The sequence below is a fragment of the Musa acuminata genome, chromosome BXJ1-2 (assembly GCF_036884655.1).
Source record: "Musa acuminata AAA Group cultivar baxijiao chromosome BXJ1-2, Cavendish_Baxijiao_AAA, whole genome shotgun sequence".
NCBI classification, from domain to species: Eukaryota; Viridiplantae; Streptophyta; class Magnoliopsida; order Zingiberales; family Musaceae; genus Musa; species Musa acuminata.
The window spans coordinates 20,998,155-21,025,458 of record NC_088328.1 but is presented as its reverse complement, the minus strand read 5'-3'; the positions used below and the strand labels follow the sequence as shown (position 1 = coordinate 21,025,458).

The 27,304-nt window shown below is 38.8% G+C and overlaps 3 protein-coding genes and 1 long non-coding RNA gene across 5 annotated transcripts; 2 read left to right on the top strand and 2 right to left on the bottom strand.

The window, feature by feature from the left end:
- Positions 1 to 96: 96 nt before the first annotated feature.
- LOC135597791 (uncharacterized) lies at positions 97 to 5,528 on the bottom strand. 2 transcript variants are annotated; one of them, XR_010481417.1, is made up of 3 exons: positions 5,302 to 5,528; positions 1,341 to 2,520; positions 97 to 637 (listed from the first exon to the last, which is right to left on the bottom strand). It is a non-coding gene; the product is annotated as an uncharacterized LOC135597791 (long non-coding RNA). The 2 variants fall into 2 exon arrangements; XR_010481416.1 differs by lacking the exon at positions 97 to 637 and having other exon boundaries at positions 1,208 to 2,520.
- A 2,075-nt stretch (positions 5,529 to 7,603) lies between these two features.
- LOC103971816 (uncharacterized) lies at positions 7,604 to 8,861 on the top strand. Its single transcript, XM_009385948.3, has 2 exons — positions 7,604 to 7,770; positions 7,952 to 8,861. The coding sequence occupies exon 2, from the start codon at positions 7,989 to 7,991 to the stop codon at positions 8,661 to 8,663; it is 675 nt and encodes a 224-aa protein (XP_009384223.1). The 5' UTR covers positions 7,604 to 7,770; positions 7,952 to 7,988; the 3' UTR covers positions 8,664 to 8,861.
- Positions 8,862 to 10,323: 1,462 nt separating this feature from the next.
- On the top strand, positions 10,324 to 12,451 carry LOC135597779 (WAT1-related protein At5g47470-like). The gene is made up of 7 exons (XM_065091242.1): positions 10,324 to 10,667; positions 10,756 to 10,821; positions 11,030 to 11,146; positions 11,245 to 11,494; positions 11,591 to 11,752; positions 11,836 to 11,987; positions 12,096 to 12,451. Exons 1-7 carry the CDS (start codon positions 10,468 to 10,470, stop codon positions 12,232 to 12,234), a joined length of 1,086 nt encoding a protein of 361 aa, XP_064947314.1. The 5' UTR covers positions 10,324 to 10,467; the 3' UTR covers positions 12,235 to 12,451.
- Positions 12,452 to 12,507: 56 nt separating this feature from the next.
- On the bottom strand, positions 12,508 to 16,036 carry LOC135597777 (MDIS1-interacting receptor like kinase 1-like). Its single transcript, XM_065091236.1, has 2 exons — positions 13,114 to 16,036; positions 12,508 to 13,027 (listed from the first exon to the last, which is right to left on the bottom strand). The coding sequence occupies exons 1-2, from the start codon at positions 15,788 to 15,790 to the stop codon at positions 12,600 to 12,602; spliced, it is 3,105 nt and encodes a 1,034-aa protein (XP_064947308.1). The 5' UTR covers positions 15,791 to 16,036; the 3' UTR covers positions 12,508 to 12,599.
- Positions 16,037 to 27,304: the final 11,268 nt, after the last annotated feature.

Sequence of the window (27,304 nt, the reverse complement as noted above, 5' to 3'; positions counted from 1 at the left end):
GAAATCACAATAGCCACTAGCCAGAAGTGAAGTTGATTCACCCAATCAACATACTAAAGTTGCTATGCCAGAGCAGATGCAAAGAATCTGCAACCATATCTGAATTTACTAGATCAAATGCCGATTATTTTTCTTGGAAATTGTTATATGGAACTGAACTGATCTGGTTCTGTAGAACACAGCTGAGATAGCAAACTGACCACAAAAGACGACACAAAACAGGTGAGCTACAAGAAGGACCTCTCAACACGAATAAGAATTCAAGTTGATCCTCCAATGAGGAATTTGATCACCAATTATCCAATAAACCAACTGTAAACATCAGCATGAGATGAGTCTGCAGAAAGACTTTTTCTTCTTCTTCCTTGCTGATGAAGGTATGCTGGGGACAATGCTGAACACCCGTTGTATGATTGATGATCCCATCAAGCCCCACTTGTTTAACTGATGCTTGTGGCAATTGGGTGACCTTCCCTCTCCAAGAAGAGACTCTGCATTCGAGTCATTGCCCACATTCGCCATTGTAGAGAGTTGATCCAGTTGCTCTGAGGAGTAGTCCTGGTTGTGGTTATATATGCATCACCAGCTCCGAAGCGAGATGCTTCATGGTCGCTTCTCATTCCAATCATAATGTAGGCTTTCATAAAAATAGGAAGAGATTTGAGGTAATTAGAAAAGGCTCTGATGAATAAAAGCATAGAAGTGCAAGTTTGTGTGTGTTTGGGAGGCATGACACAATGGTTTGTCTCCAGTTTGGGGTCAACTTCGACAAAACACTCCATAATTTGATTGATGAGAGGCTAACAAATTGGTTGTTCGGATTCACTCATGTGAGATTTGCTTATTCTTAATACTTGTGTGTAAATATTCTATATTATGATCTGATTTGTTGTGTTTAGAGATCTCAAACAAGATGGTCTTCAATTATGGTGGATTTGGTTCATGTTTACAGGAAGCAGCCATGAAGGTACCCAAATGTACTACTCTTAGCATGGCTTTATTTTCTTCAAATCAATCCATTCCATTGCTAATGTTGATTCACCAGACAAAGATGTTTGTCATGTCACCCAGCACTGACTATAGTAGTCCGAGATAAGCATCTAGTGCTGGCTGTTAGCTTGCAAACACTTAAGAAATGATACTGCATTTGGTTTATGTTTGTCATGTTACCTACCAGTGACTTCTTCTTATGTGTAAGACAAAAGAGTGGGCATATAACTAAATCTACTAATACATCATGGGCATATAACATCATGGGAATAAGTTCCAATAGATAATTAAATCTACTAATACACTTCATGCACACAAAAACACAGATTAAGAAATGAGAGTGGATAGACCTCTGTGCATGCACCATTGGGCTTGAAACTTTCAACTGCCTGTTGTTTTGAAGCATAATATCAATCATTCTTTACTTCTTTGTTTCTCAGCAGAGTTCGAGTTCATTTGCATGTGACATGTTGGAAGATCCTCAGAAGAGAGTTCCATCCATTACAGCCTCTCCATCTTGTTCATATTTCTTTAAAGCCATAGGCTTGCAGAAGTCAAGGCTTTATAATTAATTATTAATTTAAGGTAGGGAGACAGAAATCTACTTCTTTATGATCTCAAGGAGCTACAGAAACTGGAAGCCTCATTGCAAGAATAAAATATCATATGTTCTGCTCTAGAAAACCTTGTTCCATGGGTATCCATAGCCTCCTGTTAGTGGCAGTAGTTGCAGACAGAGGCAAACCTAATCACTTTCGAAGTCCAGCTTCGACTGATCCATGAATAAAACCAGGAGTTGCCAACAGAATACAAGCAGACCCAACCTTTCTGAATTATGAACACATGAATGTCATCTGTCATATTTGAACTAATGGAAGAAGCCACAACAAATCAGAGTTATCCTTCTGTATGGAATCAGAGCCAAATTGAATTAGAAATAGGAGAAAATTTGCTGGCATGTCTCACCACCAGTATCCAGCCTTGCAGATATTTTAAAAGATCCTGGTTGTACTGTATGATCCCTATATATAGCTTGAAACTGAAGATGACAGCATACAGAGAGTCCCAAAAACCACCAAAGTCTGAAAGCCTGCAGCACTGCTTGCCAGCATTTCTCACCATGAGCAAGATATTTACTGCTGTTCTTGCCACTGCTTCAGTGAATAGGAGGTCAGGAGGAAGGCGACTTATACCACGGCGAGGACAAATAAAGAGTCGAATAGCAGCCACTGCACTGCACTCCATCACCTCTATGCTTCTCAGGGCCTTACCTCGACTTCCACATCACAAATGATGGGTTCTGTGTGTAACTCTTCTAGGTAGACATCTTTCTTTTGGCATTTGCTTTTTGTTATGTTGGTGATGTAAATGATCAATGATAAAGAGTTTTACATGAAACCCGTGATCAGACCTTGTGCTTGGGGCTGCATTCTGTTTGTTCTCTGAATTTTTGTGCCATGAACTAAATCTTGGAGTGCCTCTGAACTGTGAAGCACTAGCAAGCTAGCAGTGGAGGTTGAATTGACTTCACTACAGACGACCAAAAAAAAAAAGCATTCAAGTTAGTATTCAATTGTTGCCGTTCCTAGAAGACATGGATTTCTTATCCAATCTAAAAAAAGATAACCAACATCACATAAAACTTCCATGGAAACAACCTTCTCCAAAAAAGGAACAAGAAAAAAAAAGTTTTTCCTCCATACTTACCTGATGAAAACACAATCTCACAATTGCCAACGCAATCGAAGAAACCAGAAAGTCATTATATGTGCATAAACAATCTATAATGTACCTCCTCTACCAACCAGGTGAAGCATAATCTCTTATGATAGACAAAATCGAGAACATCAGCAGAAAGTAAATGGTATGCATCTTTTTCAGCATTATGAGAGTTTTTAATGACATGTCTCCCCACCAGAAAACCAGTACCAAAGAACTGTTACTCCTCTGATAGACCAACCTAGCTCACATTTTAGCAGGATCCTGTTAAATGATCTATATAAGCATGATGATAGAATAGAAAGTCTAGGCTTCTGAAACCATCAATGACCTAAAACCCTCATCATAACTTCATTCTGGCAGTTAGTAATTATGGTGATGTCCTTAGCAATACTTTCAGTGGTCCAAGATGATCACATGTGGGGTTGGTTTATACCAAGGAGAGGACAGGTGAAGTCCAAAAGCAGCTATTCAAAAGCACTAATTACATCCATGCTACTTAGTGCCATACCACATTTCTCAGTAAATGACCTTGTTGAAGAACCTCTTTTCACTGGAGCCATTAGTGTAAATGATCAGAGGTGGAAAGTAATGTCACATAATTATTCTGAAATGTTACAATAAAATTAATTCACTTTTCCTTGAGGTTGAGTTGCACGGATGAAAAATTTCTCTGCTGTTGCTGCTGCTGATGTGTTCATCTTTGGGTTATTCATCCTCAGAATTCTCAGGGAGGTTTGAATTGCTGGTGGATGGCCTCATGCCTGTGTTTTTGGAGAGATTTCTATACCATGTTCACTGTGTACGAGCAGCAACATTACCTGATCCATACCTAAGATGACATTATAAGATATTCTGCTAGCATTTATAATCTTATTTTTCACTTGTTGCAGCTGGAACCCCAAAAATAAGAGGATATTTAACAACAGAAAAGGCACACAAACAATTGTTTTCTAGTTCAGAAATTTTACACCACTAAAAAGATCACCAAGTGCTCCAGCATGGTGTAAGCAATCAAATGATGACAACATTCAGCCAGCAGATGTTATACAGTCAACAGATAATAAACAAGAAAACAGAAACATCGAGGAAAATCTAGTGTGGTTGCAACATCTGTTGACACAGATTGATGCATCTTGATAACAAGATCCATCATATTGGTCCTTAATTAAAAAAACTCAAATAACTAGTAGGTGAATGCATGGTCTTCCTTTTACCCATGAATCACACAGCGTACCAATTTGAGCTATAAATGGATGGGATCAAAACAATTCAAATATGATCCAATACCTAAACATTGCTGACCAAATTCAACAATAGATTGATTAGCTAAAAGTGACAATGTCCTAATAAGATAAAACCCATTAATTTCCCATTATAATTAATTCGCACCTAGATTTCCATCATTGCATCAAGTTCCAACTCCCAACAATGTCTAATTGTAGGTATATTATTTAAAAATTGTTTAAGATAGAACGCATAGTTGCCTAATGACATATAAGCATAAATAAATTGGATTGAGGTTGATCCACATTCAATGCTTTTATTGGTCGCATTATCAAATCACAATATTGATATAAATTCTGATTAAGTTAATCGGATTTCAAATAACATAATTTATTCATAGGTTGGGTACAATTCCGTTGAGGTCCAATTGTGGAGTCTTGCACCTTTATCTAACCAATCTCTGGTTGTCATAAGTTGTGATTGTACCAGGCCAACATCATCAATCTTTCTGGTTGTCATAAGTTATAAATTCTGGCTGTCATAGTTGGCAAGCACCAGTATGGTGATCTTTATTAATGGCAGGGTTTCTTTCTTCTTCTATCTTAATAACATCATCAATCTTGTTCTTTTTTTGGGCATCCCTCTAGGAATCCTTTGTGCCTTCAGCTCAACTACAGTCGGATGCACCGGATAAACTTCCTTCGCGACCCTTAACCCTTAAGTAAATGACACCTTAAGAAGTCCCAGCGACTCCTCTTCATTATCATTACAAGTTGGATATGAAATGATCGACGACAAAAGTATTCCAAAACAAAATTACTTTCTTGATATCGGCATGGCTTTCCATAATATACTCCAATAGGAACAACTTATTAGCGAACTTTCTGGGCATGTCTACCATAAGCTTGGCATCTGTTTCTGTTCCTCCTTGCAGTCAAAACAATAACCACTCTACCAATTAAGTTAATAGAAGATGAAAATAATTTCTTATCGTGAAATTTCCATGGTAAAATTTAGCAACTTCGTCCCTCGGAAATCATCATTAAAACCCATAAATTTATCTCGCATTCTACTTCCAAATCACCATGATCCATGTAAACGGTGTCTAATCACAAAGGACTACCTCTCCAACCAATGCCCACCCGCCGAACCGACTCAAGAATCAATAAAAATAAGAAAATAGACCTCTCTTCCCTTCATCCCTCCTGATGAAACAATACCCACTGGATCAAAACCCTCCTCGGAGAAATCAATGGAAAATTTTCCTAATGCAATATGTTTCACATTCTAAAAATTTTGCACTCATCGATCGAAATCAACTGAAAGAACACGTAGGTAAAGACGAGGAAGGAAAGAACGCGCGACCTGGACGGCGCTGTGGCAGATGCCGTCCTTGAAGAAGCGGTTGATGCGAACGATGACGCCGTAGGCCTTCTCCGACCGCTGTTGGTCACATGTACACATGCGCCGCCACTTCCTCTTCCTCCTCCTCTCCCTCTCTCTCTCTCTCTCTCTCTCTCTCTCTTAAGCCGCCGCCATGGCTTCCGTTTTCTGTTCACCGTTCCGTTGCGTCCGTTCACGGAGTTTAAAGACGCATCCCCCAAAATCAATACCACATAAGTTCACTCATTCTACGCGTCTTTCATAAAATCCTAACCTGTGGGGCCCAACGTAACCCCTCCAAACCTTTCATGTCTCGCAGAAAGTTAGTGAACACCGTATCGGGTCCACAATCCGTTTCCCGTCGCCAGTCGTCGTGGATGAAATGACGATACTGCCCTTCATATCGCTTTCTCATGGTCTTGTCACGTCTATTGCATGTGATTAGTTCCTAATCTAATCGCTCTCGGAAAATTAGGTCGATTTCGGATCGGAACTCCCACGGAGAGAGCTCTTCCCTCAGCAATGATCACTCCATGCGATTTCAAGTATCTGATTCCCTTTTTTGCTTAATTCCGGCAGGTATAGCACTAATCTTCGTTTTATTTGGAATATCTTCAGTTCTTTTGGGGTGTCCAAATAGCATTAGAGCTGATTTTGCGGGGTTCAATCAGGGGTCTGGATCCTGTGAGGAAAGGAGTTCATTTCAAGTATGATTGATCTAGTGTCGTTATGGTACTTCGGACAGGATTAGGGTTCTTTTGGACTCCTTTTTCTCCTGAATTCGAAGAGATTGGCGGTGATTCTGGTAGTTGTATGTAAAAAAATGGGTAATATCTGCTGTATGAGATCTGCTGTAGTTGGAGGTTTTGGGAAGTTCGGCGATGGGAATATGGGAGTATTTGACTGGATCTTTAGTTTTGTATACCTGAATTATTACATAAAAAGGATGGCAGCATTTTTTCCTCCTTTTGGTTAATTATTATAAAAAATATGTATTCTATACCAGTGCAGCCTGCATTTTCTGACAGAGGAATTCATTAAAGACATATGATGTAGCTGTAGTTAGCATTAACGGTTAGCTAGTTAGGACTTGAGATCCTGAATTATGAGATGGAAATACCTTACCATCTTTAGGAATTACAGGTCCTGTTATAAACATTTGTTGCATCATTATGTTTGCTGCATCTTTTTTTTTTTTAGAGAAGATACTTAGATTTTATATGATGAATCTGAGGTATGTAGGTCTCATATCTACGATGCTGAATTTGTTTTAAGAACTTAATTGAGTTGGCTAATTTGTGGGGACCTTACTGTATACTTAGCTGGTATGATTCTTGCACTTGCATAGTATTTCTTTGCTTCAAGAGTGACAATTGATATCTGAATTCTTATTACTTCGTTCTCATTAAACTGTACTCACTATATGATGTGGGGGCCTTACTGTTTACTTAGTTGGTAAGATACTTGCTCCTACTTGTTATTGCTTTTTTTAAAGAGTAATGATTGATATCAGAATTTTCTAAGTCATTTCTTCATTCTCATTAAACTGCACTTGCTATATGATGTGGTATGTTTGGTTAACAAAATGTCTTGCTCTTGTACCCTTTGGGGTTGGAGCTATGAAACACAGCAATTTCAAAATGCATGTTGTGTCCATGTCAGATGTTGACACCTACCAGACACTTCATGATATGTATCAAGTAATTGAAACATATAAGGACTCTCATTACCATCTGCATTCATTTTTCATGTTTGTCTATATGTCGGATTCTTTGATCATCCATATAAGGCTTCTAGACTTGTTGAGCATGATGATGCGCATATAAGTTGAACTTTTAATCAACTCCTTAATTTTTTGTGTTAACACAACAGAGCCAGAGTTGTTGATATGCACATGAGTTTGACTTTTGCTCACAGTTACTATGAATATAGTAGTAACTCCGATTGGATTAAAGACCTGAAATTTGATATCAAATCATTGGAAAACATCTAGTGGATTATGTATAGAGATCAAGAAAAAAAGTAATTGGTGTAACATTGAGTAGAGGTGTAGAACCCGCTGTAGGGTGCAAATACTCTAATAATAAGATGATCTGTTTCCTTATTGTATCTGATTGATTAAGAGCACTCTCACGATAGGATTTTGATGAGAGTTTTACGCCCATCATGTCACAGCAATTCTTTTACCATGTATAACTCCTGCTTATGTATATATAATATTTTTCATGTGGAGCAAACAATTGGGTTGAGATACTGATGTACACATGGTTTGGCTTTTATGCAGATCTGTGTGATCGAGTATTTTGATCCTTACAATAGGACTTGTGGTTGGTGCTTTGCTATTTTGGTGTTATTAATATGGGGGAGCATCTCTGCTGCAAGAAGTCAGGGAAAAAAGCCATCAGAAATGCCTTAGAAATTAATCATTTCTCTATCCTGCTTTCTCCTGTTGTATCCTTTTGGGATTGCATTTTTCGCAAAATTAGATACTCCTTCAGACCTGAATGGGCGTAGGGTTAAAGGATTAACTGCTTAAGTAGTTTTCATTTTTCTTACAAGAAGAGAAGTTTATGAATTATTAGGTCTGGAGTTGGTTTCAGAATCAATTTCCTCTCATATTAGTCATTTGAAGATAAGCTGAATTCAGTATATTAGAGGTATAAGTAGTTATGGAGAAAATAAGATGTGGTCAGGTAAGCGCGGCCATGAAGAAAGGAAAAAAGAAGCAGGCCAAGGGTGAGCTGGATCGTCTGAAGCAGGCTGAGAAGAAAAAGAGGCGCTTAGAGAAAGCACTTGCAACTTCTGCTGCTCTACGATCTGAATTAGAGCAGAAGAAACAGAAGAAGATAGAAGAACAGAAAAGGCTGGATGAAGAAGGAGCCTCAATTGCTGAAGCAGTCGCTCTTCATGTCCTAGGAGGGGAAGATGCCGATGAATCCTGTCATTTCATGATAAACAATACCAGTAAGCATAACCATTGGGAGTATTCAAGTAATATTGATATTTCCATGGATTATCAAAGCTTCACAAATTATTCTATTGATGGATGGGGGTTGGGAACCAACGCATATAATCCTTCATGGAAGTGGAACAGTTGGGGGATTGGATTGCCATTGCCTCCTCAATTATTTACGGAAGATGTTCAATCACCGCATTTTCACAAGGCAAGTCAAGGACCAGATATTTCTGCAGAAATTTTGGCTGCACAGGCTGTTTCATCGCTGCAAATTGCAGAAGATTCACATGCAGCTCAATTTGTTGGACAAGGAGCTGCAACCATTACTAATAAAATGCTGGGAGGCAGCAGTACCAGTGACAAAGTCAACATTTACAGGAAGATATAACATAATTTGAATGAGTTTGTGAATAGCTATAACAAAATTTCCTCTCTAGTGAGAATGTATTCAGTTTCCATTGACTGGTACGGTGTCTTGCAAAATGCTTGTGTTCTTACAATGTGTTTGGAGGAAATCTCCATTTTTGTGCACTCTACACATTGTTGCTTTCTTGTGCAAAATGGAATTACCTCACAGTTGACTCCATCTATTTATTATTACTGTCAACTTACTAGAGTTCTTTTTCTTTGGACAGTGAATGGGTTTTTATGAATTCTGGAAATTTTGAAGTGAAATGTTTCTGATCTCACTTCAGCTTGGATCTCGAAGTTGGATTTGTAGTCACGAAAAGATGGGTGCTCAAACATATTAATGATTTTTCTTGAACTATTTTCTCTATGCTATTGAATTAAGGTTTAGAGATTGTTGCTCGACTACCTCTATGCTAATGGATCAATTATCTTAGAACGAATTGTGATCCTAAATTTGCTTCACAAGTGCATATTTAAGTGCTTATTGATAGATCAATTATCTTAGGACAAATCGCAATCCTAAATTTGCTTCACAAGTGTATATTTAAGTGCTCATTGATAGATTGAATCCTCTTGCACATGGATTTCATCAGCTTCCATAGGAGATGATTGCAACTGAATCAGGATTCTCCCAAGGTTGAGAGAGATTGTCCAGTAACATATGCTTTTTGTAGGATACAGAGACATTGTCACTCTTCACAAAGAGTGATTCTGGTGCTCTAATAATCATCGTTACGCATATTTTTTGTTCTTTGTGAATTGCAAAGCCTCATTATTGGAATCAAAAACTCTGTTTGTAGGAGCCTCGTGCTTTGGGTCGCCCTTTTCTATCACTGACCTATGAATTTTTGTTGCATATCCTATATAGTGTGGTTGAGATGCAGCTCTTTTGAGGAACCTTCACTTGTCGAGGACATGGTTGAGCTCCGAGGCACTCCTAAGCTGAACTTAGGGGTCACTATCAAGCAGTTAGTGTGGCTTAACTTGCATCCAATACGTAAGGGAAAGAGTACAAGCAATGTTTGAGTTCAGAATGCTGTTGAGATCAAGAATTGGAGCCCATCATGATACCTATGTTGTTTCCATGATTCAGAATTGTAAATGACTTACCTTACCAATAAATAAAACAAAAAACGTATATCTTTTACTTACATAATCTTAATTCATGCTTTATAGATCTGTGAAATCCATCTATTGATAGCCAAGTAAATGAAATTGACATGAAAGAGATGCGCAATGCGATCTATTTATGTGCACTCAACAGAGTCTTGACCCACAAGCGTGGCGGGTTCAGCTAATTCCTAGGAAGCGTGCCCGCATGCGGCGCGCATGGCCGACATCATGCACCAATCGATCCGCCCGCGGCTTCACCCGCTTCAGTCTCCGTGAAAGGATTCCGTCGCGCCCCACTTCGTTCCTCCAATTAGGTGACGGGAAGGCACCAAGAAAGACAATATTCTGTTATCCGCCGTAATCTCCACCATGTAGAGTGGCGCGAGGGAGGCTTCGTCTTTGGAGGTCATGCTTTGCTTCCGTTGAACCCTTTGGTTGACTCCATGGAGGCGCACAACCAATAAGAACACATCGTAGACATCAACACTGTAAGGAAGTCTATATAAAGTGGAGACATGGGTGTCTTGTAGTCCACCCAAGGAACAATATCTGCACGGAGTGACTTGCAGACCGGAAGTTTGGTGGTTGAAGCTTGAAGTGCGTGTTAGAAAGGGGAAGAGGAGAAGGACGAGGAGCTCTCCAGCTCGTTGAGTTTCCCCATCATAAAGATGTTGAAATCATCCAGAGGTGGGTTTTGGGAGGAGCTCTTCATTGTCTCCGGCAACTTCGGAGCGCAAGTCATGTATGGAGTGTATATGGTGTTCTTGACCGGCGTCTTCGCGGCCGGCGTCAACCCGTTGTTCCTCGTCGTCTTCGGAAACTTGGTCACCGCCGTCGTCGTCCTCCCCTTCGCCGTAGTTCTCGAGAAGTACGCTTGCAGTCTCAATCCTTTCATGCTTGACGCCAAACTCACACAGAGTGGTCTCCTGTATTGATCAGCTGCTGCATGCTTGCAGGAAGAAGTGGCCGCGCAAGTTGAGTGCTACTCTGTTATCCCATTTCTTTCTGCTCTCCTTAGGAGGGTAAGTGTTCTTCCCTATCTAGTTTAGTTAGCATCATCGGGAATTAGCAAGAAGAAGAAATAGAAGTAAATATTAAGCTTAGTTTTGTATCTCAACTGTTCAAACATGTCCTTTACGATTTCTCACATCAGCTCTGCTCTTGCTTCTGCATTGGTGTCTGTTAGAGTCAAAACTACTGACATATGATGATTCTTCTGCAACTCATCAGGGTAACCATATTCCAAGCTCTGACATTGGTGGGAATCAAGAAAGCTTCTCCAGATATTGCCTCTGCAATGCCTAACCTGGCTCCTGGCCTCATCTTCATCATTGCAGCCTGCCTCAGGTACCTAATCCTCTGTAAAGTTTTCAGTGCCTTTTTTTCTCATGCACGATTCTGAAGGCAATGCATGAATTCTTACAGTGGATTGGGTGGCCTTGCAGGTTTGAGAAGTTCGACGCATGTTGCTGGTACAGCAGAGCCAAGATCATGGGAACCTTGGTGTGCTTGACTGGGGCTATGGCCATGTGCTTCTTGCAAACCCCATCTGAATCACCTAGTTTAACATCTAATCTATCAGCTCTCTTGTCCAAGCCCTTTACATTGGACAAGGCCATCTACAGTGACTGGATGCTAGGCTGCTTCTATCTCTTAACAGGGGTTGTGTTCTTATCTTGCACCACTGTTTTGCAGGTAAGTAGCTTCATCATCTGACTTGTGTTACATCATACAGATCGATAGACCTGTTACCTTTCAGTTGAGTAGAACAAAATTGTATGTTCCTTGCAGGCTGCAACTATGGTTGAATTCCAAGCACCTTTATCTCTGGTTGTAGTGACCTCTGTGATGGGCTCCCTTCTCACTGCACTGTGGCAAATCATAAGTGAAGGCAACATCAGTGTTGGTCCTTCCACCCTAAGCATTGCAAGAATTGTGGGAGTTGTCCTGCTGGTACTGGGCTATTCTCTGTGAGACACTCTTTAACATTCTTTTTGAGAGCTGTAATTGAGGATTCTTGTTCTTGTGACATGCAGGGTGGAGTTCTGGTGGGTGTATGTGTTGCATTCCAGACATGGTGTATCAGGAAGAAGGGTCCAGTTCTGGTTGCCATCTTTAGCCCCATTCAAACAGTCAGCACTGTTGTTCTTTCAGCTGTACTCTTGAGACAGATGATTACTGCTGGAAGGTATGAGCGATTCTTGGTTGGATCCATTAGCAATTCTGCAAGTGATCTTTCTTGCAATCCTGTTGGTGCCAAAGAAATAATTGACGGTAGAGTGTAATCCTTTTGCAGCCTGGCAGGAATAGTTCTCATGTTTGCAGGACTCTACGTCGTCTTATGGGCAAAGAACAATGAAGATTTCACTACGGTCGATGTCAAGGATGACCCGCAGCCGCATGTTGAAGATGTTGAGAAGCCACTACTGTCTTGAATGTGATCTGTTGTGGCCAATTCAATGCAAATAGAAATAGTGAAGGATGTATACGAAGTGGCTGAAAAGATGCATACTATAGCTGAGCCTGTAATAAAGTCAAAGGTCTATCAAATTTCAAGGGAAAAGAGCTTGGAATTTGGTGATGCCTCGATAAACGAGATAGATGAGCTTTGTGTTAGATGCAATCATTTCAACCAGTAATTGTTGTGCACAATCCTATAGCTGTAGAATCTGAGACACCGATTCCTTGATGCCTTCTGATGGAACTCATTATGTCGAACACCTTGTTTACAGACGTCTGATACAAGCTCGCAATCACATTAATCTACAGGATGAGTAAGAAAAGCACTACGTGCTGATGGCTAGAGGTAACCGGAATGCGGTGATGTACTGAAGACAGGCTTATCCTTGTCCACTACGGTGCTTCCTACACCTGCGCTACTGCTACTGCTGCTGCTGCTTTTTCTCCGGGGCTTCGCCTCGCCGAGCATGGTGAGCACGTCCCTCGTCGACGGCCGGTCCTTGGGAAGCTTCGCCGTGCACAGCACTGCGATCCGGAGCACTAAAACCATCTCCTCCTGCACATGCTTGCATTGGCCTCCGACACTCGGGTCGAGCACTGCCTCGACTCCTCGGTCGCCCCTCACGTTGTCGCGAACCCACCCGACGATGTCTTGGCTCTCGCCGAACTCCGGCTCGATCGGCCTCTTCCCTGTGACGAGCTCCATGAGAACCACCCCGAAGCTGTAGATGTCACTCTTCTGATCCACCTTCGTGGTGTAGCCATACTCTGCCACGGAAAGAACAGCATTTAGATGACTGATATGTGTGATGTTTCGACGAGGTCGGAACAGAGCGAAGTAAGAGCAAGCATGCCTGGAGCGATGTAACCATAAGATCCGGCGACCACCGACACCGTCTCGTTCGTCCTCGCCATCATTTTGGCGAGGCCGAAGTCGGCGATCCTCGCCTCCAGGTTGGCGTCCAGTAAGATGTTGTTGGACTTGATGTCACGGTGAATGATGGGAGGGTGGCAATCATGGTGGAGGTACGCGAGGCCCTGTGCGACTCCGACTGCCACATTGTACCGCGACACCCAGTCGGGCAGCACCCGGCCGCCGGCCTGCGGCCCGTGCAGCGCCTCCCACAGGCTTCCGTGCGGCATGTACTCGTATAGGATCATGGTGTCGGTGTCGTTGCGCATGTAGCCAAGCAGACGCACGATGTTGCGGTGCCTCAGCTTCCCCAGTACGTTTACTTCTCCGGCAATGTCGGCCCTGAGGTTCGAGCTTCCGGGCTCGGGCGATCCAGCCCGCCAGAGCTTCTTGACTGCGACCGCCGCGTGCGGTCTCTGCAGTTCCGCCTTGTAGACGATCCCGGTGGCGCCCATGCCGATCACGTTGGCCTCCTTGACGCAGGCGAGTATGTCGCTGCTCGCGAAGCTGAGCCGCTGAAATGCGGTCAGCCTCCACGGCCATTCGCCGTTCTCTACGTCGAACCGCCCTCCGCAGCAGCTGCCGTTGACGTACCACTTCTTGTAGAGATGCTGAGCTCCCAAAAGAACTATACAGAAGGCGAGGACTGCAGAGATCCCCGTCATCCACCCCGCAACAATGTGCGTCAGATGAGCACTCTTTCGTCTCTCGGGCCACCCCACGTCGGCATCCGAGTCACATGGCGCTAGCACGCCACCGCAAAGGCCCGAATTGCCGGCGAGTTCGTCGGGATTGATGGTCCTCAGGATCCCATTACTCGGGACAGGTCCGGAGAGATTGTTGTAGGACAAATTCAAGGTTTCGAGAGCCGGCGAGCTTCCGAAGTTCTCCGGAATAGAGCCCGTCAGGAGATTGTTCGACAGGTCAAGGATTGCGAGCGCCGGCATCATCGCGATTGCAACGGGGATCTGCCCGGTCATCCTGTTGCCATGTAAGTCCAAGCTGACGATCCTCTGGCACGAGGCGAGGCTCGCTGGGATGCCTCCGGTGAGGCGGTTGTTCGACAAGTCGAGCGCGGCCAGCGTCGGGCAGTCCTGAAACTGGTCTGGGATTCCTCCGACGAGCAGGTTATCGGACGCCATGAAGCTCTGCAACGTGGGGATGGAGAAGATGTTGGAAGGGATAGACAATTGGAGGTGGTTGTGCGAGAGATCGACGAAGGAGAGCGACGTTGACATGGAGATGTCGCCTGGAATTTCGCCTTCGAGATCGTTGCCCGCTAACTCCAATCTCTGGAGCTTCGGCAGCTTCCCGAGCCCGCCCGGTATGGTGCCATTGAGCCTGTTGTTCTGCATTCTCACGCGGACCAACGAGAAGCACGTCGACAAGCCGACTGGGATCGGCCCGGAGAAGGCGTTGTTGAAGAGAATGAGCTTAGTGAGGTTGAGGCCATCGCATAGGCTGCTCGGGATCTCGCCCGACAGCGAATTCGAGGACGCGTCGAGCCACTGCAACGACGAGCTGCGTCCAAGATTTGCTGGCAGGGGACCTGTAAGCGAGTTGTTCCAGAGCTCGAGCACCTCCAGCCGCCGCAAGTCCCCAAAGCCGGGCGGCACCGGACCCTTGAGCCTGTTGCACATAAGGTTCAGGAGCCGTAGATTCTTCAGCTGGGCCAATTCCGGCGGTATCGGGCCGGAAATCTGGTTGTCCGAGACATCAAGCATCACCAAGGCCGACAGGTTTCCGAACTCCTTCGGGATCTCGCCTTCCAAGTCGTTCTTGTACAAGTACAGAGTGGTCAGCTGCTGCAGCTTCCCCAGTTCCGGCGGGATCGCGCCGTCGAGATTCCCGACGGCCAGGTCGAGGTACCGAAGATTGAAGAGGTTCCCGAACTCGGCCGGAATGCTCCCCTCGAGCTCGTTGTATCCAATTATGAGCTTCTCCAATGATGTAAGCTCACTGAGCTCCACCGGAATCTTTCCGGTGAGGTTGTTGCCGGAAAGTCCCAGGAACTTGAGCTTACGGAGGCTCCCGTAGGACGTTGGAATCGATCCCTGGAAGAAGCTCCCCCGGAGGTCTATGATCTCAAGAGACGTGGCATTGGATAGATCTTCCGGCAGCGGACCGACGAAGTTGTTGCCTGATGCATTTACGATCGTCAACGCCGGGGAGGAGCCCAGGCCGGACGGGAATTGGCCGACGAAGGCGTTCGCGCTGACATCAAGTTCCCCGAGCAACGAGAGGCCGGAAAGCGATTTCGGGAACGAGGAGGAGAAGGCATTGCAGCAGAGGTTGAGGGTGGTGAGGTTGCGGAGGCGCTGGACGTCGTCAGCGATCAACCCGCTGAGGTTCATATGCGAGAGGTCAAGCTTCTCGACGGAGCCGAATGAGTTGCATCCGACGCCGGTCCAGTTGCAGTGCATGGAGTCTCGAGGATCCGCGGGGGATCTCCAGTCACGGAGAGCATCCAATGGATCAACCAGGCCCGACTTGATGGCAAGCAAGGCGGAGATCTCATCGTCTGCAGTAGCGCCAGCTGCACTGGAAATGGCAGCGCAGGAGAGCAGCACGGAGAAGAAGAAGAAGGAAAACAAGAGAAGGCCAATTGGCTGCTGCATTTTGCCTTCTCTTTCTTTCTCCCTAACCGTGCGTCATTGCCTTTGTTCAAGGTCCGCTCCCACACTACAAACGGAGGAAGACAGGAGAGATGGAATCATGGAAGAAAAGAGTTTATAAGATGGTGGAGAGTAGATGGGGTTTTGTCGTTCGACGAAATGACACTATCACTCCTCTGTCTCCCTGTTTACTTTTTATTCCTTAGCTCGTGAGATCTCGGTTTCTGCAACAGATGATGTCAAGCAGAGTAAAAAGGCTCCAAAGTTGGGACACTCGAACATGAAGAGGATGTATTTAAAGCCTTGGGGGTCTTAAGCTGGCGTAAAGTAGAGATTATTCCCACACTTGGAGTAATCTTTGTTCCTTTATGCTTAGAACCTACTGCAATGGTGAATGAAGGCTGACACAAAAGTTGTTAACCTTGTTATGTATTGATAAAGAACACTCGATGCATTCATTCCAGGAACAATTGGCAGACAAGCAGCAAACCAGATGACGGATTCACTACTTGGTCTCAGCACCAAGAGAGCTTAGCAGCAAACCACTAGTGTTTGCCAACACTTGTACTTGGTCAGTGGTAAGTTTGACAGAATCGATTATTTCATTTCATCTAATTTCAGATTTCAGAAATAAGAACATAATCGTCATCATAATCCGATTCTCATTGATGTGATATACGCTACTACGACTCCACTTCGACTCAAGTTGATTGCATTAAGGGACAACAAACTACGTGGAATCCACGGGAACATATGCATGTTAATGACACCTCATCCTCATCGAAGTGCAATAATAATAGGGGGAGGAGTCCACCAACAGCACTACCTCAAGCCACATGCACACATGGCCGGTGCCAGTATTCAAATGGGCGAGGCCATGTGAAGGGCTCTCCTCCTTTGCATCTTCCTGCCATGGGGAAAGACTGTGGAAATGCCATTATTGAGCATGATCCTCCCATCTCTGTGTTGGCCATGTGGATTTTGCCTGAAACACCGCATCCGTGTTGGCTTTTCCAGCCATTTACTCTCGGCTGTTATCAGCAATTTGGCGAGTGCTGCCAAGTTTAGACTTGACAGTACTGCTAATAATTGATTGAGTAATTGGGCATGGAGAAGAGAGAGAGAGAGAGAGAGAGAGTTTCCAGCTTTTGAGTACTGGAAATCTGAGCTTGCTGCACGACGAGAGTTCCAATGCCCATTCCGATAGCATGCAACAAATAAAGCTCTCTGGAGCTGTTATGATGTTTGTAATGAGTTAGTAATTAAGCTTTCATCCACTAATTTTTTGTAGGTATAAATATTTTTTTTAAATGATAATCGATGAGAACGGAAATCGACTAATTAATTATTGGATTTATCAAATGAGATATCAGATCATCGATCTATGATAAGTAGAGAGAAATAAAATAGATCTTACGGTAATAATGATAAGTCATAATGAGTCATGCACTTGGGATAAGTCGTATATTAATTTGTTGTTTATTATTAAAATATTTTTAGATGTTTATTGTTAGTGATTATAAGCCCAAATTATAAGGCCCAATAGAGTGTGGGATTGATTCATCTAGAATGTTTATTTGAGCCCATTTACTTGTCACTTGGGCCGATTTAATGAGAGAAAATAATCTTTTAACCCTAGATTGTCCTTCACTAATAGCTTTCTTTTTTATGCATCTAATCATGTTTAACAAATTTATGTTTCTTGACTTCAATAATATCACTCCTTATATGCACTGTTCTTGTCTACTGTTATTTAAAAAAATTAATTAAATTATTAATTACAGGATGAAATCAAGAAATAACCTATTGTGCATATAATCATGATTGATCTTTCTTTTAGATCAAACTTCCAATTAACTTGTTTAGCTTCTTAGCAAATAAAAGAATTAGTAGAACTATAATACATCTATTCTATCCAAAATAAGACTAAGTTGGTGAATTTATATAAGGTTTGTAATTTCAATTTATACCAATGTACCGACCATTGATCGATATGGTGTACCCAAGCATACCAACCACATGCTAAAAATAAAAAATAACTCTAAAAATATTTAAAAAAATAAAAAAAATTATAATAAGATTTTTAAGTTAGAAATAAATATAAATTTAACATAATTTTAGTAAAAATAATCTAAATTAAGAAAGAATAGTTACATATCTTTTTTAAGTTTTAAGAAGTAGCTTTATAGTACGTTTCGAATCGTCCTTCCGTTAATATTGAATTATCTATAAAGAAATAACTTGAATTATTATTTTTTTTAATAATATAAATTTTAACATTCAAATGAATCAAATAATCAATCAGTAAATATACTTGGTTCTATCAATAAAAAAAATAATAAGACTCCATGGCTGATGGATCGACATTATTAATCATATATATTTGTATATCAATTTGATATATTTGTCAGACCAAATCTCATGGCATAATATACATATATATCATATGTCATTGGTATATCAATGTAGTGATGATCATAGTATAATCGTCGTGAATCACACGTGTCCAAGGTGACTCTTAAAGCAAGTATAATTGTGTCATGTATTAGTATCGAGTATGGAGAATGTCAGAACTTCTACTTTCGCCACTGATATGTTGTTTTATATTATAAGATTGATCATTGTACTACTACTCAAAGAAGTATGACCAATTATCATCATATTGTTGTTGGCCATAAGATTTTTCATAATATGATAGTTGTGAATACGATGAGTTTACTCTATGTCTACATCATGTAGGTTCTATCATATCTACTTAAAATCATTCATTATCTTCCCTTTCCCATTTCGTATATAAACTTAATCAATACCTTATCGAGTTATATGATTTGAATCTTGGGTGGCATATATAAAATATTGCTCCTCTGTTCATGCATCACCCTCAAATTTTGTTGACAAGACTATCGACTCTCCGACATTGTCACCATCATCAGTTGAGACACTATTGTCCACATTAATACAATATCTCTGGATTGAGTGGGTTATTGAACGTGATTGAGAATGTGTTTCGTCACTTGACTTGATTCTTTCTAATAGTGCAATTGTATGCTACTATCCTCTTAATCCTCATAAATTTAATTTAATCATAGCTTTGTTGAGTTTAGGAGAGTGAAAATATGAGAATGAAAGAGAGAAATGAGAGTGAGTTTGAGAGAATTGAAGAAATTAAGAGAGTGATATTAGTTGAAAGAGAGAGGGAGGAAAATATTTTAAAATCCTTTTCTATGGTTCAAATGGTTCATATGACCATTTGAAATAGGGTGATCTTAATTGTTGATCGATAATTATTGAAATTCGATCAGTACAAATTAATAACAATTGAATTTCAATCATTACCACCTAGTATAAACCCCTTATCGTTTGATACGGGATGATACTTCTTGATAGAGGATGATATGTTTACTGATCCTTTATTAGATCAATACATATCACTCATATCAAGCGGTACAGGCAGATACAATAAAGAGTTTATGAACTTGTAAAGTTGACTCCTCTGATACATAAGAGTATATGTACATAAAAATATATATGATAAATAGTTTAATGAGAGCATAAAAGTAGTATCTTACAATGCAAAGTAAGTTGGCAAAAGTAACAATGTTGTTGATTCAGTTGGCATCATAGATTAACAAACCTTCACAACCAAAGCATCACGATAGCTGCTAAAGTCATTCACTAAAAATCATATCCATTTCGGATAGAGCTCAAACATGTGTATCATGAGTCATGATCATAATACTGGTGATAGTTGTATTTTGATCTATTACATCAATTATAATATCTCGATTTAGTTTCATATTAGAAGTTAATAGAGATATAAATTTACCTGAATTAATGGGTGAATTATAATTAATTTAAATTTAATTATTATAATCAATTAGTTTCATAAATGATCTAACAGTAAAAATATCAACAGGATAAAGAGCCATCAATAGTTGGAGTCTCATAGGCTCTTCCAACGAAAATTTATCAACAAAAGTCCACCAATTCAACATCCTTGTCATTCTCCGAGCCTGTATAACTAAAGTAGACCTAAAACTTCAAATTAAAGCCCACCTAGGAAACCTCATCATGTCTCAAGTGAAGCATCAGCTGTCTTTTTGTCAGTGTGTTTCAGCTAAGTATGAGGTTGGCTGATTGTTTATCATTCTACCTCCAAATAAGTTATAATTAAGTGATATGTAAATAGTATAAATTAGGGATAACAAAAATATTTTTTTATTTTTAAAGAATACTTGTTAGATTACATGATCATATTTAATTAAATAAGATATATTCTAAATTTGATTGAATTATAATTATGATTATTTACTAATAAAAAGAAAGTCTACGTAGGATATTTTAGAAAATCATCTGGATAGAAAATGCTCATAATTATTTACTCTAAACTCCCTGTTAAGGCCTCAACATGTGTGATAAAGATAAGAAGAAAAGAGAAGTAAGGTCTAGTTTATCCAATAGATCTATATTGTTATTGCTTAAGTATCGGATTACAAAGTGTATTATTGGATCAAATAAAAATTTTCTGAATAATATCGAAAAGTATGCATAATAGTAGAATGATTATTGTTCTGTGGTTATTATATTGCTTATAGTAGTATGATCTGATCTATGGTTATTATATTTTAGTTACTAGAATTAAAGTAATTTTTTGCATAATGGTAGCATGATTATTATTTTGAAATCAAATATCTTAGATCATAAGAGTATAGAAGATTTGTTTGTTACCATTATTCACTTGCGAAAAGGTGTTATTTGATTTTGATTATACAATGCTTTAGTGATCCATTTGTGTTAACAATCTGCTTTCCTATATCGTCCATCTTTTCGCTTACTTACAAACGATGCAAGGTTCCTTGATTTATGCAAATAGAGTCGGGCATGACATGTTACCCATGTTTGGTCAACGGGCTATCGTGGGTAGCTTATTGATAGCGGCAATATTGTGGAGGGTGGTAGCCTACTATGGTCGTCGACCCTGTCGAGAGTAGTGGTTGCACATGCGACGGTGCTACTACCATCAGCTACTATTATGGGCAGTAGCAAAGGAACTCATAGGTGGTAGTGTTGCGTGCAGCGATTGCTATTGAGGGAAGTAATGGCGCTACATATGGTGCTTGCCAATGTAGGCAACGATTACTTTAGGTATCCTTACTACTATGTGAAATGACATTACGATGTGTGGTGTTTGCTCAGCATCGAAGAAAGGAATCATGATAAAAAGGGGAGGCCTTGCAAGTGGGTTGGGTTGGTAGGACTTGGCTACATATGGCATTGCATGTGAAATAGGAGGGTGATATTATTGAGGGGTTACTGGCTGCAAGTGGAAATCACGATTTATGATTCGGTGTCGATGGGTTGCAAGGGACGATATAATCTAGGTGGTGCCATGTAGAGGTCTTGGTGCTACTTCCAATAATAATGCACAGGCTAGCGATTGGCTCGTCGCTATATTGGGTGGCTAACTAATTTTTAAAGAATACTTTCTAATCAAGCAAAAATAGATAAAGATATTTTTTTTTATAAAAAGTGATAGTTTTTTGTATGGCTAACTAATTTAGATACTCTGTGTAAATAACAAATGATTCTTTAGAAAATATGCTATGAAAACTTATGTTTGCCTGAATTTAAGAAATATTGATACTCTAATTAATTAAGATAAGTGATGACGATCAGAGTACCACCACATTATTTTGATGGTCGAAGATGACATGAAGAGTTTTAGATCACTACATCATAGCTATATGAGTCAAAATGCTTATCAAAGACCCATTCTACTTGTTACGGTAAGTAACTTTTTTAGCCGTGGCCTCGGGGCCGTCGCGGCTCGGTTCGGGGGTCCGGATGTCGGGGATCTCGGTGGGGGCGCTCCCCGGGGTCTCCTAGTGACCGAGCTCGGTGGTTCGGGTCGACGGGTCGAGAGGCAGCTCCGTCGCGGCTTCGGGAAGAGGCTACGCCGTCTCGCACCTGCACACAGGTCGGGCCGGGAGCTCGGCCCGACCCCTCCGACGATCAAGTTAGAGAAAGATCTGGAGGGGATTGTGAATGAGGCAGAAGAAGAGCCTCTGAGTGTTTTGTGCCTGAGTGAGTCCCCTCCCCCGGTCCCTCCGGCTAGGGGATGTTTATAGTGGAACTTGGCATTACCGGGCGTGCCATCCCGTCGGGGCAGGGCCGTACCTCTGATGGCGTCCGACATCGTCGAGGATGTTGCGTGGGGGACCGGGGAATCGCAGGGTATGGGCGAGCTTCAACCGTTACCTGCTTCTGTCTCGTCCGACTGTGCTGGGTCAACCGAGGGGGCCGTGCGCTCAGTGAGGCTGACGTCCGGGCACAGATCGTTACCTTTATTGCTCCCCTGGGGTGCCGCGCCTGTCCACGTGCGGGCGACGTCGTCAGGAGTGGGGTCCGCCATTTTTTGTCATATCACTACTCATATATTTTTTTATTAGATTATAGTAAGATTTGAGCATGAGACATTTATACTGGCTTCGGATTTGGGTTTGTATCGGTCATCAAGGGAATGTTATACACCTATCTTAAAGTATGAGTGATAGAGGATATTGAAATGGACACATATTTCTATCTTATATATCTCTAAAATGGTTGACACATATTAAAAGGGGGTGTATAACATAGACAATGGTGGACACTTCTTATGCTATGGATATCTACTTATTACTCTTCTAGAATGATATACATAGCATTCATCTAAGAATGAATGAATACTTATCTTTATCCTATGGATAGGGACATATTTCCTTTCTAGAATGGGGCATATGCTACTCATCAAATGAACCTCCTCCCCCTCCCCCCTACTTATAATTACCAAGAACCCTAAGTAAGAGGCCTAAGTGAGGAGAGAGTCCTTAAGAGTGAGAGACTCTTCCCTATCTTCTTGTCATTCCCTCCTTCCCATCAGATACCTTCTTCATCTTCATTATAGTAGTATCATCGCCATCATAGTAGTGATGCCACCACCAAAATAAGTAACCATATTAATCATCGATCATCATTAATGTAGATCCTATCAACAACCATTACCTTAAGCTACACCACCTCAATCGCATCATCCGCTTGGCTCTCATTTCAATACTAAGGCTAAGAGTATTCGATCATTTTATTTGTATTAGGACTGTTTACGAGAGAAATATTTCCTACCTTTGAAGCTCATGTAATGTATTAATTTAGATAATATGATTTTATTATATTTGGTATAAGAGTAGCTCTTGACAAATTTCATTTTTGATCCTTCCATCTGTGCCTTCTAACCCTACTTGATTACTTTTATATAATTATTTTATACTTGTTTGTTTTGATTTATTAAATTATTACTTAACCTAATCGAAGTTAATCAAGTTATGGTTAGGAAAATAAGTTAGCATTATCATTGCTATTAGTCGTCATTCGTAAACTTTTTAACTCTATCATCTCTCACCATACTCTTTATTTTTACTTATCACACACTACGCCATATACCCTCTGTCTCAGTTTGGTCTCAAGGTAAGCTGGTCCAATCATTTTTAGTTCTTATACAACTTATTTTTACTTCTTTTTATCATCATTTATATTTAGAAATCTTTAGTTTTTATTTTTAGTATTGATCTACTTATTTTTCATATCTAGATATCTCCAAATATGCTCAAATTTGTCTCACTTGAAGCTCTATGAGTCAAAAACTATCCCTAAAAATTTGAACAAAAAAATCGCTAGCAGCCTCTCCATATAGTTTAATATCATAGCATTGTCCTAATTGCCCATATTGTGCACATTCTACCAATATGACTATCCATAATGGAACTATTTACTATCCTAATGAGCCCATCAACCTGGGGCAACCTATAATGAATTTAGATCAGATTACATAATTGTTAGCTCAAATTAATGCAAAATTTGAGACTATAGATGCTCGTTTAGTTCATTGTAAAAAACACTATCAAACATTCAAAGAGCACTTAATCACTCTTGAAGCCGCTCGATTGCCACTTAGGTAAAAAGATCATCCCAATGATGACCTAACCTTTAGTCTAACATAAAATTGATTACAATCCTAATGACCTAGGTAATATGCTACACCACCTCAAAAGGCATTTTTGCATGTATCCTATAATGGTAAAATAGTTTGAGAGAATAAATATAATACTTCAAGTTCCATACATATCTTACATATATGACTAAGTAGGATATCATTTTTTAATTCAATTACTACTATCACTAGAAGTATACCATACAAGTTAGTGATGTTAAAAGTAAAATATGCTAATTTACTAAATAAAATGATATGATTTTCTTATATACTATGATTTTGACATATACAAAATTATAAACTCTAACAAAAAAAAATACACACATAATACATCTAAAATTTTTATATATAGAAATATCCACAAGTCATCATCCTTATGCATGGGTCACACATACTCACTTTTCTATCCAATCACTTAGATAGCGTACCAATAATCTTATCTACAAAATAAGATCTATAGCGAGTAATAACTTAATAAAGATAAGCTTTTATAACTTTATTTAGGTGGGTATGCATATAGAATATTTTAAAATTATATGTATAAGATATTTAATGATAAATATACTAACTTCATTAACAAATATAATTATATAACATAGCATATGCAAAATAAAAAAAAAAGTAAAATTCTACATCAAAATAACTCAAAATGCTATACATCGTGGATTATAGCACATTTATGAACATATATATATATATATATATATATATATATATATATATATATATATATATATATATATATATATATATATATATATATATATATATATATATATATATATATATACTCTCACATCATATGTTATAACATATACATAGATTGCACATCATAACATATTCATGTAATCTTATACTGTATGTCATAGAATATATATGCACTCCATTGTACATTGTCATAAATGCATCTATAAAATATATTTTTATCGTAATTCATATATTTTTATGCTTATGTAATATATACACTAACATTAAACTTATGCCTAGCTCAACACAATCATATCCTACGAGATATATTTTTAAAAATATATTATAAATATAATAATTTATATGACTATTATTTTATAATGAATTAAACTTACACTTACCATATTTAACTCAAAAATAAAGATAATAGTGAAAAATTATATTCCGATTGGGTGTGTTAGGGAACAGTAAATCTATCAAATCGGGAGTATAGGATTAAGAGATGTTTTAAATGATAACCCTATCTTTTAAATTATTAATTTATAAAAATTCATAGTAATAATTCATAGAAAAATTTTGATATTTTTTTTTTCTAAAATAGATTATACTAAACCTAAATTTTATCTAAATTTTACTACTAATTTTTTAATAATTCACTCTATAATCAAATGAACTAATTAGTATTAATCAAACTACTCTATAATTCTATAAGTAGTCTTACTTCATAGAATTATCATGAAATTTTGTAAAAAAAAAAAGATAACATATAAAACTATATACATATTAAATTTTAGATTAAAATAGAATCATTTGGAGGCTAAACTATCCCCCAATCTAACTATTAACACATATTATGTTCTATTGAAATAGGGTTAGGACTAACTAAATTTATATATCTCATATCTTTGTATATAAAGATGGTATTAACTCTATATACCAATCTAATATTAAAGTTATATTAAAGGATTTAGAACCATAAATTTAAAAATAAAATATTAATTTAAAGTATATATTACTCAAAAATAATTGAAAAATTAGTTTATAATTTATAAAACTAAAATCCTAAGTATAACAGGGGAGGAATTAGGCTTTAGAACCAAGAACCTTAGGTTTCAATAAAGAAAGGGTTAAAATATAAGAGAAAAATTAAAAATTAAAAAAATTATGTGTTGAAGAAGATAAGATTGAAGTAAATAGGAGCTAGTTTTGGAGAGTTGCTTAAGAGGCAACCAAGAGGTCATGGGTTCAACCCCATTAGACCTCCTCTCCAAGTTATTTTATTTTTTTCTTAAAGTTACCTAATTTGAGCTTAATTTAGTTTCATAAGAATGATATATTTTGATTTAAATTCATCTTTCAATCATTTCAATATTTTTAGTGTAATACTCTTCTTTAATTTTTATTTTTATTTTTATTTAACTCTTTATTACTTTATTTATACCTAAGTAGCTTATTATTCTTCGCATGATATTTAAAACTTAAATTTTCTTAAACTCATTCAAATTTTAAGATTTGCTAAAGACTTATTATAATTCAAGGGCCATGTCTTTTTGTTATAATATATATATATATATATATATATATATATATATATATATATATATATATATATATATATATATATATATATATATATATATATATATATATATATATATATATATATATATATATATTGATGCTTATGCATGCTCAACCAATGTTTCATAGAACATTATGAATAATATTTTTGGAAAGTATATACTTCATCTTTAAAAGTAAAAGAAAATGAACATGTCATTTATCATGTTTATAAGGAATAGATATCATAAATAATACCTCTAAATGAGGGTAATATATATATATATATATATATTATTTGTACTTCTATTTACATGCAAGTTATAATTCAATATATATAAGACTTCGGCACTATAATAAATAACCAAGTTTAAAACACTCACAAAATGCACATAAACCGAAGTACTAAGATGATGAGAATGATAATCTAGTTAGTGTATATGATAATGAGGGACCACCTGATGCTACCTTATGTACTATTATGATTATGCATTATTTTGGCTCAACTCAAAACTTCTAAAGATTAGCATCGCACTTGTATATTTCACACATATACTAAGTGTAATGGTCATAATTGTAAGATTGTCATAGATTGGGGCAATAGTCTTAATATAGTATCCTAAACCACCATAGTCAAATTTAAACTTAAACATAAATCATACTCATAACCCAACAATATGATTTGGGTAGACAAAACTAGCACACTTATTATCTATAGATGTTTAGTTTCTATTAATTTAGCTACATATAAGGACCTAGTTTGATATGATATGCTTCCTATGGATGTTTCCCATATGTTATTTGATAAGTCTTAGCTATACTACATGTATGTCATACATTATGGCAAAGTCAATACCTACTACTTTGAGCATAATGGGACGAAGATTAAGTTGGTCATATTGCCCCCTAAGGAGATTATAACTAATACATTTAAGAGGATAATTTCATCATTTATACTTATATCTAAGTCTTTTGCACATTTTGAAGTTCGATCCTTTCTCTGCTTAGCTAAAAGACTCGGAAATTGTTTTTGCCTTTAAAGAGACTCCTCTTGAATCTAAGACAAAATTGCTCCCTAATGTCATAAAAATTTTAAAGGATTTTTTTGATATAACACCTAAAGAACTTTTTGATTAATTACCCCTACTACTAATAGAATCTCACTTAGCATATAGAGCTCAAGAGGCAAGTTGATGAACCATTTCACAGTTCATACAAGAAAGCCTTAATCCTTGTTTAGTATTTGT